This window comes from Carcharhinus amblyrhynchos, chromosome 30, assembly GCF_965287045.1.
Source record: "Carcharhinus amblyrhynchos chromosome 30, sCarAmb.v2.hapA, whole genome shotgun sequence".
Classification (NCBI taxonomy): Eukaryota; Metazoa; Chordata; class Chondrichthyes; order Carcharhiniformes; family Carcharhinidae; genus Carcharhinus; species Carcharhinus amblyrhynchos.
This window is the reverse complement of record NC_137353.1, coordinates 10,628,163-10,644,591: the sequence shown is the minus strand read 5'-3', so window position 1 is coordinate 10,644,591 and position 16,429 is coordinate 10,628,163. Positions and strand designations below refer to the sequence as shown.

General features: G+C 43.3%; 1 protein-coding gene across 1 annotated transcript in view; it reads right to left on the bottom strand.

Annotated features, from left to right (window-relative positions):
• LOC145360018 (protein polyglycylase TTLL10-like) overlaps window positions 1-16,429 on the bottom strand; it is a 43,486-nt gene that overhangs the window by 19,427 nt on the left and 7,630 nt on the right. The window contains exons 3-6 of the mRNA XM_080214918.1: window positions 12,399-12,570; window positions 11,215-11,333; window positions 6,751-6,871; window positions 2,176-2,261 (exon numbers count right to left, since the gene is read on the bottom strand). Of these exons, the coding sequence (XP_080071044.1) occupies window positions 2,176-2,261; window positions 6,751-6,871; window positions 11,215-11,333; window positions 12,399-12,570 (498 nt within the window). The remainder of the gene's footprint in view (window positions 1-2,175; window positions 2,262-6,750; window positions 6,872-11,214; window positions 11,334-12,398; window positions 12,571-16,429) is intronic.

Genomic DNA, 16,429 nt, shown 5'->3' with positions numbered 1-16,429 from the left:
AAGAATATTTCATAGATCGAGCCCCAAAAATCCATGTTTATACAACACCTTCAAGATGGTAAAACATCCAAAGGTGCTAATTTTAATCACACACAATCACTGTATTAGTGTATACACAATATACAAATATCTTCATTGCCAGAAAGGTGAAGACAGAAGGTTGTAGATAGTCTGCAGCAGACTCCAATCTGTTCTCAAAGTGACTACAAAATGTACTCTGTGGTTTTGCTGTGTACAGCATATTGTACTTTTAGAATCATAGAAACCCTGCAGTGCAGAAGGAGACCATTTGGCCCATCATATCTGCACCAACAACTATCCCATCCCGGCCCTATCTCCACAACTCCACACAGTTACCCCGCTAATCCCTCTAACCCACAATCCCAGGACTCTTGGTCAATCAACTTAAACCACACATCTTTGGACTGTGGGAGGAAAACAAATCACCCAGAGGAAACCCACACAGACACAGGGAGAATACGCAAACTCCTCACAGAAGTCACTCAAGCCGGGAATCGAACCGAGGACCCTGGTGCTGTGAGACAGCAGTGCTAACCACTGTGCAGCCCACAGCCAAAAGCAAACCATTTACTAGTACTATACTGAAAATAACATGCATACAGACAAAACATCAAGTTAAAAGACAACACAACTCAACTTTTAAACGATAACCAACAGAAATGGAGTGAAAGCAACTCAACATAGTGTTTCAATAAGCTTCCGTTTGGTCCTCTGTCTTGATTTGCCATCCTTACAACTGAAGTCCAGGAGTATTATCTAATACAATTTGATACCCAAGCCACAAGAGGAGATATTAGGACCAATAATTAGAACTTTCATCAAAGACGTGGGTTTTAAGATGTAGCTTAAAGGAAGAAACAGATTTATTAAATCAGAGAGGATTATGGGAGGAGTTTCAGAGCTTAGGGACCATGACTGCCAGCGGTGAAGTGATTAAAGTGGACAGCATGGTCACACAGTTGTTAGCACTGCTGCCTCACAGCGCCAGGGACCTGGGTTCGACTCCTAGCTTGGGTCATTGTCTTTATGGAGTTTGCACTTTCCTCCCGTGTCTGCATGGGTTTCCTCCAGATGCTCTGGTTTCTTCCCACAATCCAAAGATATGCAGGTTAGATGAATTGGCCAAGATAAATGTGTGGAATAATGGAGATGGGGCAGGAGAGAGGGCATCTCTGTCAGAGAGTCAGAGTGGACCCAGTGGGTCAAATGCCCTCCATCTGCAATGTAGAGATTCTATGAAAATCAAGGGTGTGCAAATAGCCAGAATTGGAGGACTGTAAATATCTCAGAAAGGCGTGGAGAAGGATAGACAGAGAGGGACTGGCAAAGCCAAGGAGGGATTTGAAAATAAGCAATGAACTTTCCATGTCATAAACCTCTACACCGCCTCTCCAACCTTTTCTAATTTCTTCATAGTTCTTTAAACCCAAGGAAATGGTTATTTGGATAGTGGCTGTAACCCTGGTTGACCAATGGATAAAACTATACTCTCCTGGTAAGCTCTCTGTTGCAATTTAAATAGATTCTTTGAGGAAGTAACTAATTCATTCATTGGCCTTCTGGTCAATGATACATCATAAAAACAAACATCAAGGTTTATACATCCTCCACCTTCACCACATTTTATATTTCTATCAGGTTATTTTCATTTCCTCCATAGATTCATTTTTTTCTCCATTTTTTATCCTGCTTTCCATTTTTTTTTCCCTTACCATCATCTCCTCTCTCCACTCGGGCCATCTGTTACGTGTCTCAGGTTGTCTTTTGTCACACTGCTTACACCTTTGCTCTCCTAATGTGCCGCTATTAGCACCCTTCTTAGTTATGATCACCATCATTTACATCCCCTTTGTCCCTTTATCCATGACGTCTTTGTCAATCTCTCCCTTGCCCCCACCCTTCCCCGCACCCCCCCCACCACTACTCCCTCACTCCCCTCTGCCTGCACATAACAATATAAATGTCAGCCTATTTCTAGTTTTCTTTCGCTTTGATAAGTCCTTCAGACTCGAAAAGTTAACTCTGTTCCCTCTCCACAGACGCTGTCAGGCCTGTCAAGCTTTTCCAGTGTTTTCTGTTTTAGCATCAAGGTTTACTCTGTGGGGAAATGGGGCAGGGAAAGTCATAGTTTGGAATGGGGGGAAGAGAGAATACCTTGCATAATTTCAAAGAAAGCCAGACGTTCACTTTTCACATCCAGGCGATACGTTTCAGGATAAAACTCTGCCATTTTCAGAAATCTAGAGCGAAAAAAAAGGATAGAAATTGTATTGACGTATCTTGTTTCACAGCTTCAGGATGTGCCAAAGCACTTTACAGCCAAAATAATTGACGGGAGATTTGATGATGCTGTTCAAAATGAAGAAGGGCTTTGATAGAGTGGACTGGGAGAAACTTCAGAAGGGATGGTAACTGGAGGAGACAGGTTTAATGCTAGTTCACATAAGAGCTAGATAGATGCAAGACGAAGGGACATTCATTCATGCAGAATGAATGCCCAGGTACAATCTGGAATTGCCTGAAAAGAAGGTGCAGTTCAAAGTCTCACAACACCAGATTAAAGTCCAACAGGTTTATTTGGAATCACGAGCTTTCAGAGCACTGCTCCTTCATCAGATTCCAAATAAACCTGTTGGACTTTAACCTGGTGTTGTGAGACTTCCTTCTGTGCCCATCCCAGTCCAACGCCGGCATCTCCACATCATGAAAAGAAGGTGGATGCAGTTTCAATAGTAACTTCAAAAGGGATACATTTTTTAAAAGGAAAACAATTGCACGGAAAGAGAGGAAAGAATGGGATTTTGGAGAGCTGATAGCATTGGAAAAATCATAGCATAGAATCCCTACAGTGCAGAAGAAGGCCATTCGGTCTGCCGAGTCTGTACTGGCAACAATCCCTCCCAGGCTCTATCCTTGTAACCTCATGTATTTACCCTGCTAATCCCTCTGACTAAGGGGAAATTTATCATCACCAATCAACCTAACCTGCACATCTTGGACTGTGAGAGGAAACCAGCACATATCCACACAGACACAGGGAGAACATACAAACTCCACACAGACAGTCACCAAAGACTGGAATTGAATCTGGGTCTCTGGCACTGTGAGGCAGCAGTGCTAACCACTGTGCCACCCCAATGCAGACTGCTCTCCTAGTCTGTTCACACTAATTCTTGGATACACATGACATTTCTGTAACGGTACTGAGGAGAGGACCACAATTATGGGGAGAAAGTCAAGGACTTTACCCAAACCCTAGACAGGATAGATTCAGAAAGAATGTTCCCAATGGTGGGAAGTCAAGTATTAGGGGTCATAGTTTGAAGACAAGGGGTAAACCTTTTAGAACTGAGGTGAGGGGAAATTTCTTCACCCAGAGGATGGTGAATGTTTAGAATTCACTACCACAAAATGTAGTTAAGGCCAAAACATTGTGTGATTTCGAGAAGAAATTAGGTATAGCTGTTGAGGCTAAAGGGATCAAGGGAAATGGGAGGAAGAGGGGTCAGGATATTGAATTCGATAATCAGCCATGATCAGAATGAATGGTGGATCAGTAGCAAAGAGCCAAATGCCCTACTCCTGCTTCTAGTTTCTACGTTTCTATCACAGATGGGGACTGCAGGGAGGACTAGGGAGGGTGAATAAAGCATCAAGTGGGGTGGGGGAAGGAGGGAAGGCAGGCATTGTAAACATCACAACTCAGGAGTATGAAACTATCCTCAATTTTGATGAGATACATGTTCACCAGCAGTCCAACGTTTAAATCGAAAACAATCGGATTTGTGCCATGTGGCATTGATAAGGATGACATTGCTTAAGTACATTACACACACCTGTATTCAAATGAGCCACTAACCAGTGAATAACATGCTCTGCTCTGCTTTAATTATTTACTGACTATAAATGATTCACCTCATACTAATTATTTTAAAACATGAAATTGCATCATTCAATGGGACAGAAACATCTGTTGTTACAGACATGTTCTATTCAAATGGACAAAGCAGAACAGATGTTCCTTAAATTAAAATATCAAAGCAAAATATTAATAAACAGATGAATGGCCATATCCTATTTCAGCAGAAGTAAATCTTCAAACTTCGGTAGTAGATGTGTTAGGAGGCATGGTGGCACAGTGGTTACCACTGCTGCCTCACAGCGCCAGGGACCTGGGTTCAATTCCTGGCTCGGGTCACTGCTTGTGTGGAGTTTGCACATTCTCCTCGTGTCTGTGTGGGTTTCCTCCAGGTGCTCTGGTTTCCTCCCACAGTCCGAAAGACATGCTGGTTAGGTGCATTGGCCATGCTAAATTCTCCCTCAGTGTACCTGAACAGGTGCCAGAGTATGGCGACTAGGGGATTTCACAGTCACTTCATTGCAGTGTTAATGTAAGCCTACTTGTGACACTAATAAATAAATTTGAAGTGCATCTGACCACAGGTGTGAAAAACACAATGCTAAATTTTCCTTGTTGACATTAGCACCATTTCTGGGTGTGGAACTTGAGCATTTTAGTAGTGCAGCCCCTGGCTTAATTTTGCCAGCCTCTGCATTCTCTACCCAAATAGGGAAGGCAGATGGCACTATATCCACAGCACCTTCCAAACCCATAAGCAGTTCCATCTAGAACTAGGGCAGCACAGTGCCACAGTGGTTAGCATTGCTGCCTCACAATGCCAGGAGCCCAGTTTCAATTCCCAATATGCATGACTCTCTGTGTGGAGTTGGACATTTTCCCTGTGTCTGCGTGGGTTTCCTCCAGATGTTCAGTTTCCTCCCACATTCCCAAGGTGCGTGGGGTTAGGTTGATTGACCACGCTAAATTGAACCTAGTGTCGGAGGATTAGCAGGGTAAAAATGTGGAGTTACAGGAATAGGCTCTGGGTGGGATTGTGGTCAATACAGACTAGATGGGGCAAGTGGCCTCCTTTTGCACTGTAGCGATTCTATGATTCGCTAGCAGATACATGGGAACACCGCCACCTGGAAGTTTTCCTCTAACCACTCACCATCCTGACTTGGAAATATATTGCCGTTCCTTCACAGTCGCTGGGTCAAAATCCTGAAAATCCCTCCCATTGGCACTGTGAGTCAACCCACACCACTGCAGTGATTCAAGAAGGCACTCACCTCCACCTTCTCAAGGGCAACTAGGGATGGGCAATAAATGCTAGCCAGCCAGTGACGCCCATGTCCCGTGAATTAATGAAAAAGGAATGAGGGAGGACTTCCTTTTGGGGGAGGCAATGGCCTATTATCAATAGACTATTAATCCAGAAACTCAGCGAACGTTCTGAGAGACTTGGGTTCCCAAATCCTGGCACGACAGGTAATGGAATTTGAATTCAATAAAAAAAGCCTGGAATTAAGAATCTACAGATGACCACGAAATCACTGTTGATTGTCGGAAAAACCCATCTGCTTCACTAATGTCCTTTAAGGAAGGAAATCTGCTCTCCTTGCCTGGCCTGGCCAACATGTGACTCCAGAACCACAGCAATGTGGATGACTCTTAACTACCTTCCAACGGCAATGATGGATGAGCAATAAATGCTGGCCAGCCAGCAAGCCCATGCCCCACAAATGAATTTTTAAAAACGGGAAAGTTTGAAGAACTCCCATTTCTCTGACCCCCATCCTTTGCGTCACTATTGATGGCTGTGCCATCAGCCTGTTAAGTCCCACTATCTGGAATACCTTTCTCATGACTCTCTGTCTCCCAAAAACTGAATTATCTTATCAGTATTTTGGTCACCCCATTTAAACTTTCCTTTATTAAGGGAAGTTTAATTCCTGATGACACTACATAGTGGGTCGGATCTCAAACAATGACGAGACAGAGTACAGGAATGTGATAGAGAATCTGGTGAACTGGTGCAACAACAATAATCTCTCCCTCAATGTCAACAAAAGGAAGGAGATTGTTATCGTCTTCAGGAAACGTAAAGGAGAATATGCCCCTGTCTACACCAACAAGGATGAAGTAAAAAGGGTTGAAAACTTCAAGATTTTAGGTGTCCAGGACACCAACAACCTGTCCTGGTCCCCCCATGCCGACATAATAGTTAAGAAAGCCCACCAACACTTCTACTTTCTCAGAAGATTAAGGAAATTTGGCATGTCAGCTATGACTCACCAACGTTTACAAATGCAACATAGAAAGCATTCTTTCTGGTTGTATCACAGTTTGGTATGGGATCCTGCTCTGCCTAAGATTACAAGGAACTACAAAAGGTCGTGAATGTAGCCCAATCCATCACGCAAACCAGCCTCCCATCCATTGACTCTGTCTACACTTGCCACTACCTCAGCAAAGCAGCCAGCATAATTAAGGACCTCATGCACCCAAGACATTCTCTCTTTCACCTTCTCCGGTCAGGAAAAAGATACACAGTCTGAAGTCACCAACTTACTCAAGAACATCTTCTTCCCTGCTGCTGTCAGACTTTTGAATGGACCTACCTTGCATTAAGTTGATCTTTCTCTACACTCTAGCTATGACTGTAATACTACACTCTCTTGTTTCCTTATCAATGAACAGTATACTTTGTCTGTATAGCGCACAAGCAACAATACTTTTCACTGTATGTTAACCCACGTGACAATAATAACTCAAATCAAATCAAATCAAATTAATGCAATGTCCCTTTTCCCTCAGATCTTTCAATATATGAATGTGAGTAGTTTTTATTGTTCTGGAAATATGCAGGGAATGAATTCTCTTACCTGGGATATATAATCTTTGCGTATTTGGTTACTGTCTGTTCATGAGTCTTTAGGGCAGAGCAGAGGCCAACCTTGGTGGTCAGAAGCCTGTCGTTTGGGATCTGGTTTAAGAGCTGCTTACCTGTCAGATTGAGAGAAATAAAAGCCAGACATATTAGAGAGGCCAATTAACAATCACAGAATTCCTACATTGCAGAAGGAGACCATTCAGCCCATCAGGTCTGCATCGATTCTCTGACAAAGTATCTTATCCAGGCTCTCTCCGCTACCCTATCTCTGCAACACCAGGTATTTACCCCACTCATCCCCCTAATCCACATATCTTTGTACACTAAGGGGCAATATACTATAGCCAATCCACCTAGCCAGCACATCTTTGAGCTCCAAGCTCAACATTTTAAAATAAATTAAAACAATTGATCTTAAAACATTAAATGAAATGATAAAAATCTTCCACCTACCCATTGTCAGAATGTGGGAGGAAACTGGAGCACCTAGAGAAAACCCAAACAGACATGGGGAGAACGTGCACAAGGGCAGTCACCCAAAACCAGAATTGAACTGGAGTCCCTGGCGTAGTGAGGCAGCAATGCTAACCACTGCGGCACATATATTTACATTTTTGGGAAATAATGAATGCTTACCAGCCTCAAAATTCCCAAGATTTCTGCACATCCTTAGCCACATCCTGATATGCATTGCACCAGTCTCTCTGATATGCCAAGATTCCTTTGATGTACCAGGTATGTACCATGTATAATGTGGTCCAGCTGTGACTGTACCACTGACAGAAATATAAAAACATGGGGTTGGGGGAACCTTATGTACCCCCTTTAGCACTTTCCAAAATGTACGTCTGACCCATGTGTGACATTGCCTTGAATATTTGCCTTTTCACACAGTGTTCGCAATGCTTTTTTGCAAGCCAAAATACAATACGTGAGGAGTGTGGGTCTGGATATTAGCTGGTTAGAAGGCACACCTCGGTTCTCCAACTCAGCAGTCCAGCTCCCAACATCAATTAAAGGCCGCCCTACACCTCATCCCTCAACCCATTCGCCACCTCCCCCACTCACTCTCTTAACCTCTCACTTCACCACACCCCATGTCTATTAGGTTATATGCAAACAGAAACCAAATCAAAGACATATTCTGTTATTACAGCCTCTTAATAGTTTCAATCATTCTTAGATCAATAGACAACGTGCCAAGGTGAAGCTATCAACAGCTTTTGAAATCCAGCCAAGTGTTCATAATGGCTATGTCATTATTATAAAAGGTATCAGGTGCATTGACAGGAGAGAACGGTGTCCTATTTCCATTTTAAGATCTATAGAAAAATGATGTGGGTTTGGAAAGGCAGAGGAAAATTGTATTTCTACTAAAAATAACAAAGTTTGGTGTTTCATGACTTGAGTCATACTCTATTCTTTAGAGTTCTGAAGAATGAGAAGTGATGGGATTGAAACCTACAAAGGGATACACAGAGCAGAAGCAGGTAAGATGTTTCCCCTCTTTGGGGAGTCTGGAACCAGGTGTCACAATTTCAAAATAAGGGGAAAGTCACTTCAGACCGAGATGAGGAGAATTGTTTTTTCATTTAGAGACCTATGGAATTCCCCAGGGGCTGTGGAAGTTCAGTCGTTGCATCATTAAAGCAGAGATTGACAGATTTCTAAATCGGGATTTGGGGATAATGTAAGATAAAGTGGATGATCGGCCATAGTCATATTGAATGGTGGAGCAGGTTTGATGGGCTGAATGGCCTATTGCTGCCCCTATGTTCCATGAAGAAATAGAGATCCGGCCATTGAGCTGAAGATAAAAGGCATACCACTGGGACAATCCTGTGAACCATATACATTGGCAATATCCCAGGCTTGATCTGTATTAAGTTAGCTGTCCTTAAACCAGGATTATGGTGGAAGCATTAAAACTTGTCTTGGCATCTGTGATGAAAAAGAAGAGAAAGACTATCACTGGCATTCCAGCTGTTGGTTACTGCCCAGTGTAGCCAGCTGGAAAGCTCTTTGTTTTAATGTGGTCCAGTTGTGTCCATACCAATGACAGAAATATAAAAACATGGATTTGGAACAGTATGGGGAAGAGATGGCCTAGTGGTATTATCACTAGACTTTTAATCCAGCAACTCAGCCAATGTTTTGGGAACCTGGGTTCGAATCCCACCAGAGTAGACAGTGTAATCTGAATTCAGTAAAAGATATATGGAATTAAGAATCTGCTGATGATAATGAAACCATTGTCGGAAAAACCCATCTGATCATTTGGGGAAGGAAATCTGCTATCCTTATCTGGTCTGGCCTACTTGTGACTGTGAGAGCCATAGCAATGTGGTTGACTCTTAACTGCCCTCTGAACATTGGCAACTAAGGATGGACAATAAATGCTGGCCAACCAGCGACACCCCCGTGTCCCACAAATAAATTCTTTTAAAAATCCTATTGGCTTGACGTGTCCATTTTAGCACCTTCCAAAATGTACTTCTGATCCAGATGTGACAAAAGATCTTCTTAGTCTTTTCACACAGGGTCGTGTTCGCTGTGCATTTTTGCAAACCACAATGGAGTTCATGAGTAGTGTGGATCCAGATGTGTCAGCTTTTTAGAAAGCCCACCTCAAATCTCCAACTCAACAGTCCAGCTCCCAATGTCATTGAAAGGCCCCCTACACCTCATCCCTCAACCCTTTATACCTTTATGTCATTGTTATTTCGAAATTGTCCATCTTTGCTTTAATGATGCAATGACCAAGCTTTCACAGTCCTCTGGGATAGGGAATTCCAAAGATTCACCACCCTCTGCATAAAATAAAAATTCCGTTCATCTCGGTCTGCAGTGGCTTCTCCCATATTTTGAAATTGTGCCCCTGGTTTCAAACTCCCCAACTATCTTACCTGTACCTATGTTGTAGCTTGGATATTTTTTCCCTTTGGGAAGGGAAAATGCATCTACACTTTTTTACTTGTTCAGTTTGATGATATATGTAGTACAATCATAGAATCTTACAGTGGAGAAGGAGGCCATTCAGACCATTGAGCCAGCACCGACCATAATCCTATCCAGACCCTACACCTATGCATTTACCTTAGTTAGTCCCCCTGACACTACGGGGAAATATAGCATGGCCAATCCACCTAACCCACACATTTTTGGACTGTGGGAGAAAACCAGAGCACTCGGAGGAAACTCACACAGACACAAGGAGAACGCACAGACTCCACACAAACAGTGACCCAAGCCAGGAATTGAACCCAGGTCCCTGGCACTGTGAGGTAGCAGTGCTAACCACTGTGCCACAGTGTACCCCTTTAAGTATTTTGTTGGTTTCACTTATATCGCTGATCATTCTTTGGAACGCTCAAGAAAAAAACTACAACCGAGTTCATGAAATACCAAACTTAGTTTACTTCTGCTGGAAATAGAATCTTCCTCTGCGTTTCCAAACCCACATCATTTTCATTAAGGCCTTAAAATGGAAAGGGGACACCATTCCCTCTTGTCAGTTTCAGCCACTGTATCTGGTAGCTTTGTTTTAATGACATAGTCATGACGAATACTTGGCTAAATTTCAAAAGCTTTTAATAGCTTCAGCTCAGCAGGTTGTCTATTGATCTAAGAATCATTGAATAATGTACGACACAGATTGTGAAACACTGATCTTAGTTTTTTTTTGCTGGACAAAGAAAAGGACTGCCATTGATAACCCCCAATAACTGAGACACAGGGAAAGCCCACACTTGAATAATGACTAGCTGGCTGGGTGTGGTGGAGGTTCACACCGGAGTGATGATTATGGAATCATGCTTTTGACTGTCTTCCAGGCAGGACAGAGGGGAAAATGAAAGATTGGGGCAAACATATATTACTGACAGCGAATCTCATATAATACTTCAATTTGCAAAGAAGTCAAATATAAAAAAAAAATCAGTGGCTCTAAAATGGAAAGAACTATTGGGGTGACACAGTGGCACAGTGCTACTGCCTCACAGTGCTGGGTACTTGGGTTCAATTCCCGTCTCGGGTCTGTGTGGAGTTTGCATATTCTCCCTGTGTCTGTGTGGGTTTCCTCCGTGTGCTCCAGTTTCCTCCCACAGTCCAAAGATGTGCAGGTTCGGTGGATTGGCCATGCTAAATTGCCCCTTAGTGTCAGGGAGACCAGCTAGGGTAAATGCACGGGGTTATGGGGACAGGGCCTGGATGGGATTGTGGTTAGTACAGACTCAGTGGGCCGAATGGCTTCCTTCTGCACTGTAGGATTCTATGATAATATGCTATCAGTCTGAGCAAGCAAAAAGATTAGGTGCATTTTCCCTTCCCAAAGTGGATACAAATTCCAAGCTACAACATTGTGCATACAAAAAAGGATTTAAAAATTTGGGATTGTGGGTTTATTATGTTCCACTTACAACATCTCCTTTATTTATACATTCAAGTAAACCTTTACCTGCTTGGAAGTATTGAAAATTGGTTGACGTATTGATCTCACACCATTTTAATATGTAGTCAGCTCTGTCATTTTCATGGATCCGCTTCCAGCCCCTGTTCTCACAGAAGTTGACAACTCTGTATTGAAAAGAAATATACCATATACCAAATGAGGCAAAATGTCGACAGGTTACATAATTTGACCCTCTCCTCACCTTTCGCCCCCAGTCCTTGGATCCGCAGGCACACAGCTCTAAGCCTGACAAGGGGGCAGCTGTTTAAAGATTTGGGGGCAGTAATTTCTTTGGGATTGCTCTTGCTTCACGATCGCAACATTGCCGGTAACATGCAGGAGGCCTGATCGCATGTAAACAGGGTGTCCACCACAACGTTGTGGTAGAAAAGCAACAACTTGAAGGAAACCCCAGCTTTGCCACTCCCAACTTCTCCCCTTCTCTCCCTCTCTGGTACGTTGCAACTTGTTATGCTGGAAAACATGCAAGGTTAAGACCATCGATGCCAGTGGTTTGGGCAATGATGCTTGGGAGCCTCTTAAAACCCAACCTCCTCTATCTTTTTGGCTCTTTGCAATGTATTACTGTACCTACACTCAAAACCTGACTGTTCTGGCAGGTTGTGGTAAGAAAGAGAAACAGATGGGTATGAGGCCAAAAATGTAATTAGCTTGTGCTAAAGCAACTTAATTCCAGAAAACTATATCAAATTCAAGTTTTGAGCACTCGTTTGGTAGTTACTAGCAAGGAAGTGACAAAACAATATGAAGTTGGAGGTGGCACGTTGGTACAGTGGTTAGCACTGCTGCCTCACAGAACCAGGAACCTGTGTTCAATACCGGTTTTGGATAACTGTCTGTGTGGAGTTAGCACATTCTCCCCATTTTAGTGTGAATTTCCTCCAGGTGCTCCAGTTTCCTCCCATAGTCCAAAGATGTGTGTTAGATGGATTGGCCATGCTAAATTGTCCCTTAGTGTCACAGGATATGTAGGTTACATGGATTAGTGGCATTAATACCACTATGGGGATAGGGCCTTAGTAAAATGCTCTAACAGAGTTCATCGGTGAAGACTCAAAGGGCTGAATTCCTAGGGATTCTGTGATTATATTTCTGAATATTGGGCTAGGATATTTAATGAAAGCTGCATTGTGTAATAACTTACAATGAAATTCTACTTTTATACATACAGGTCAGTTCCATTTGTGCCTGAAACATAGAAGATCGGCCTGCAATCTTTGGGGTCCTCCACCTTCCGGGATTTGTTGGGCCTGGGGCTCACGTCTCCGCTTGCCTTGAGATGAGAGATGCTCTTACGAGACCTTGCATTTTCCAATTTGTGGTGTGAGGCATCAGGTCCTGCTATGTAGGATGGGGCAATTCAGAGGGAAGCAGGACAAAAAGCAGGACAAAAAACATCAGAAAAGCCTTACAAGACTTCAAAAGCAATGTTATGGTTCAAGTCAGAAACGCCAATGTGTTTTACGAAGCCCACCTGAATTATAACCTTTGCACCTTAAATTTGGCTAGGATGAGCATATGTTTCACTGCAGGTATGATTCAAATAATGTTTAATTAAGAATATAGTTAACATGTGTAGTAAGAATATTAGCAAGAACTTTTATCAATTATAAACAAAAACAAAGTAACCACAATGATGTATGACCCTCAACACATATATATCTAAGATGTCCCAATCAAAACCAATTTCATAAACAACACTTTAAACAAGTTCGACATAGCAAAAACTAATGCTCACGTGATACTGGAATTAAGTCCTTTGGATGAATTCTGCAGTTCTCTTGACAGACTCAGAAGATTTTGAAGTCAGAACAGCTTCCCAGAACACCAGGGAGAGACTCTAGATAAGCCCCCAGCAGCAGATTCTCTCCTTCAGAAAAGCAAGACTTTATTTTCAGATAACCAGCAGAATTTCAGGAGAGAGAGAGACGCTTCTTTTCAGCTTGCCGTCTCTTCTAAAACCAAACTGCAGCTCAGAACTGAAAATGAAAGTGTTCCTATCACCTGACCTGCCAACAGTTTTCTTCCAAACAATGCAGAGTTATACAGTTAATCCCAGAAAGTACCTGAGGTGATCTTCCCCTGCCATTTTACTTCCAAGTAATCAGCCTCACACCGGGGAACAGTGCAAGGCTGGTTACAATATGCAAAAGCTGATTTGAATCTATTTAGTGAGCCCAGACACAATCGCCCAGGCTTGGTAATATTTCTGACCTTGCCGGTGGAGAGCCACAACAGTGGGCATCACATATGGTCCCCAGCATGGCCCCGATGGCCAACTTGCTGGTGGCAACGTTCTAGAAACATAGAAGATAGGAGCAGGAGGAGGCCACTTGGCCCTTCGAGCCTGCTCCACCATTCAATATGATCATGGCTGATCATGCACTTTCAGTATACCACGCCTGTTTTCTCTCCATACTCTTTGATCTCTTTAGCCACAAGCGCCACATGTCCAGCTCCTTCTTGAACATATCTAATGAACTGACCCCAACAGCTTTCTGTGGTAGAGAATTCCACAGGTTCACAACTCTCTGAGTGAAGAAGTTCTTCCTCATCTCAGTCTTGAATGACTTACCCCTTATTCTCAGACTGTGACCCCTACTTCTGGACTTCCCCAATATCAGGAACATTCTTCCTGTATCTAGCCTGTCAGTCCCATCAGGATTTCATATGTTTCTATGACATCCCCTCTCATTCTTCAAAATTCCAGTGAATACAAGCCTTGTTGATCCAGTTTCTCTTCATACGTCAGTCCTGCTATTCCAGGAATCACTCTGATGAACCTTCGCTGGGCGTCCTCAATAGCAAGAATGTCCTTCCTCACACTAAGAGGCCAAAACTGTATACAATATTCAAAGTATAGCCTTACCAAAGCCTTGTTTAATTGCAACAAGGCATCTCAACTCTGATACTCAAATCCTCTTGCTATGAAGGCCACCATGCCATTAGCTTTCCCCACTGCAGTGAGGAGCTGCTTTCCTCACTGCAGTTGGTACCTGCATGCCATCCTTCAGTGACTGTTCCACCACAACATCCAGATCACGTTGCACTTCCCTTTTCCTAAATTCAGATAATAAACTTCCTGTTTTTTGCCACTAAAGTGGATGACCTCACATTGATCCATGTTATATTGCATTTGCCAAGTATTTGCCCAATCAATCAGCCTGTCCAAGTCACCCTTCCAGCCTCTTAGCATCCTCCTCACAGCACACACTGCTACCCAGCTTAGTGTCATCTGCAATTTTGGAGATATTGCATTCAATTCCTTTGTCCAAATCATTAAAGTATATGATGATTGCCAGGGTCCCGGCACTGAACCCTGTGGTACCCCACTAGTCATTGCCTGCCACTCTGAAAAGGACCTGTTTATTTCCACTCTGCTTCCTGTCTGCCAATCAGTTCTATCTGCATCAATAGATTACCCCCAATACCAGGAACTTTAATTTCTTGTGTGGGACCTTGTCAAAAGCCTTTTGGAAGTCCAGATACACGACATTTACTGGTTCAGCCTTGTCCACTCCACTGGTCACATCCTCAAATAATTCCAGAAGATTTGTCAAGCACGATTTCCCTTTAGTGAATCCATGCTGACTTAGACCGATCCTGTCACTGCTTTCCAAACGCTCAGTTATTACATCCAGCATTTTCCATTGATGTCAGGCTAACCAGTCTATGAATCCCTGTTTTCTCTCTCCCTCCTTTTTTAAAAAGTGGGGTTGCTTCAGCTACCCTCCAATTCATAAGAACTCTCCCAGCGTCTGTAGAATGCTGGAAAATGATCACCAATGCATCACTATTTTTAGGGCCATTTCCTTAAGACCACAGGACATAGGAACAGAATTAGGCCACTTGGCCCATCGAGTCTGCTCTGCCATTCAATCATGGCTGATATTTTTCTCACACCCATTCTCCTGCCTTTTCCCCATAACCCCTGAACCCCTTATTAATCAAGAACCTATCTATCTCTGTCTTAAAGACACTCAGTGACCTGGCCTTCACAGGTCTGTGTGGCAAAGGGTTTCACAGATTCACCATCTTGGGCTGAAGAAATTCCTCTTCATCCCTGTTTTAAAGGATAGCCCCTTTAGCCTGAGGTTGTGCCCTCAGTTTTTCCTACTAGTGGAAACATCCTCTCCATGTCCACTCTATCGAGGCCACACAGTATCCTGTAAGTTTCAATAAGATCACCCCTCATCCTTCTAAACTCCAATGAGTACAGACCTAGAGTGCTTAACTGTTCCTCATACGACAAGCTCTTCATTCCAGGGATCATTCTTGTGCAGCTCCTCTGGATCCTTTAAGTACTCTGGGATGCAGAGCATCAGGCCCTGGGGACTTATTGGGTTTTAATCCCAGCAATTTCCCCAGTACAATTTTCTGACTAATAAGGATTTCCTTCTTCCTTCATGCTAGACCCTTTATTCCCCAATATTTCTGGAATTTATTTGTTTCCTCCTTAGTCAAGACAGATCTTTGGCACAGTCCACTGGGCATCCTGGCACTGCTGGTGTAGCACACTGATAGTGTCTACTGAACACAGGGTAGTGCCAAGGGGGTGAGGCCAGATGGGGCAGAGCCAAACTGAGGGGTTGGGAGAGGTAGGAGAGGAGGGAATGGGGGAAATCTGCATCAGGAGTGTGGGGGCTGGTGGTGGGGTCGGGGATCGGAGGCCGGGTCCAGTCATCAGGAGGCCAGCCATTAGAGGAGTTCGGGTCCGGCGATTGGCAAGGGCGAGTTTAGGGCTGGCAATACAGAAGCCAGTGATGTCTGGGGAGAGGCACATGTTAATTGATCTCCCAGTATACTTAGAGATCAGCACATGATTAGTGGCCCACTCAGCAGTATGATGCCAGCTTCTCGGGCAGCTTTCAGTCCTGCCTTCCCTCCTAATGACTTGGAGAAGGTTCCATTAGATTGGAAGATAGCGAATGTAACTCCTTTATTCCAAAAGGAAGGAAGACCAAGAGCAGGATAAAAACAGGGCAGTTAGCTTCATATCTGTCAGCTGGAAACTGTTAGAAGCCATTATTAAAGATGTCATGTTAGTGCACCTAGAAAAGTTGAAGGTAATCAGGCAAAGTCAACATGGTTTTGTGAAAGGGAAATCATATTTAACTGATCTTTTAAGAAGTAGCACATCTTGTAGATAAAGGGGAACTTGTGGATGTATTGTATTTAGGTTTCCAGAAGGCACATGATA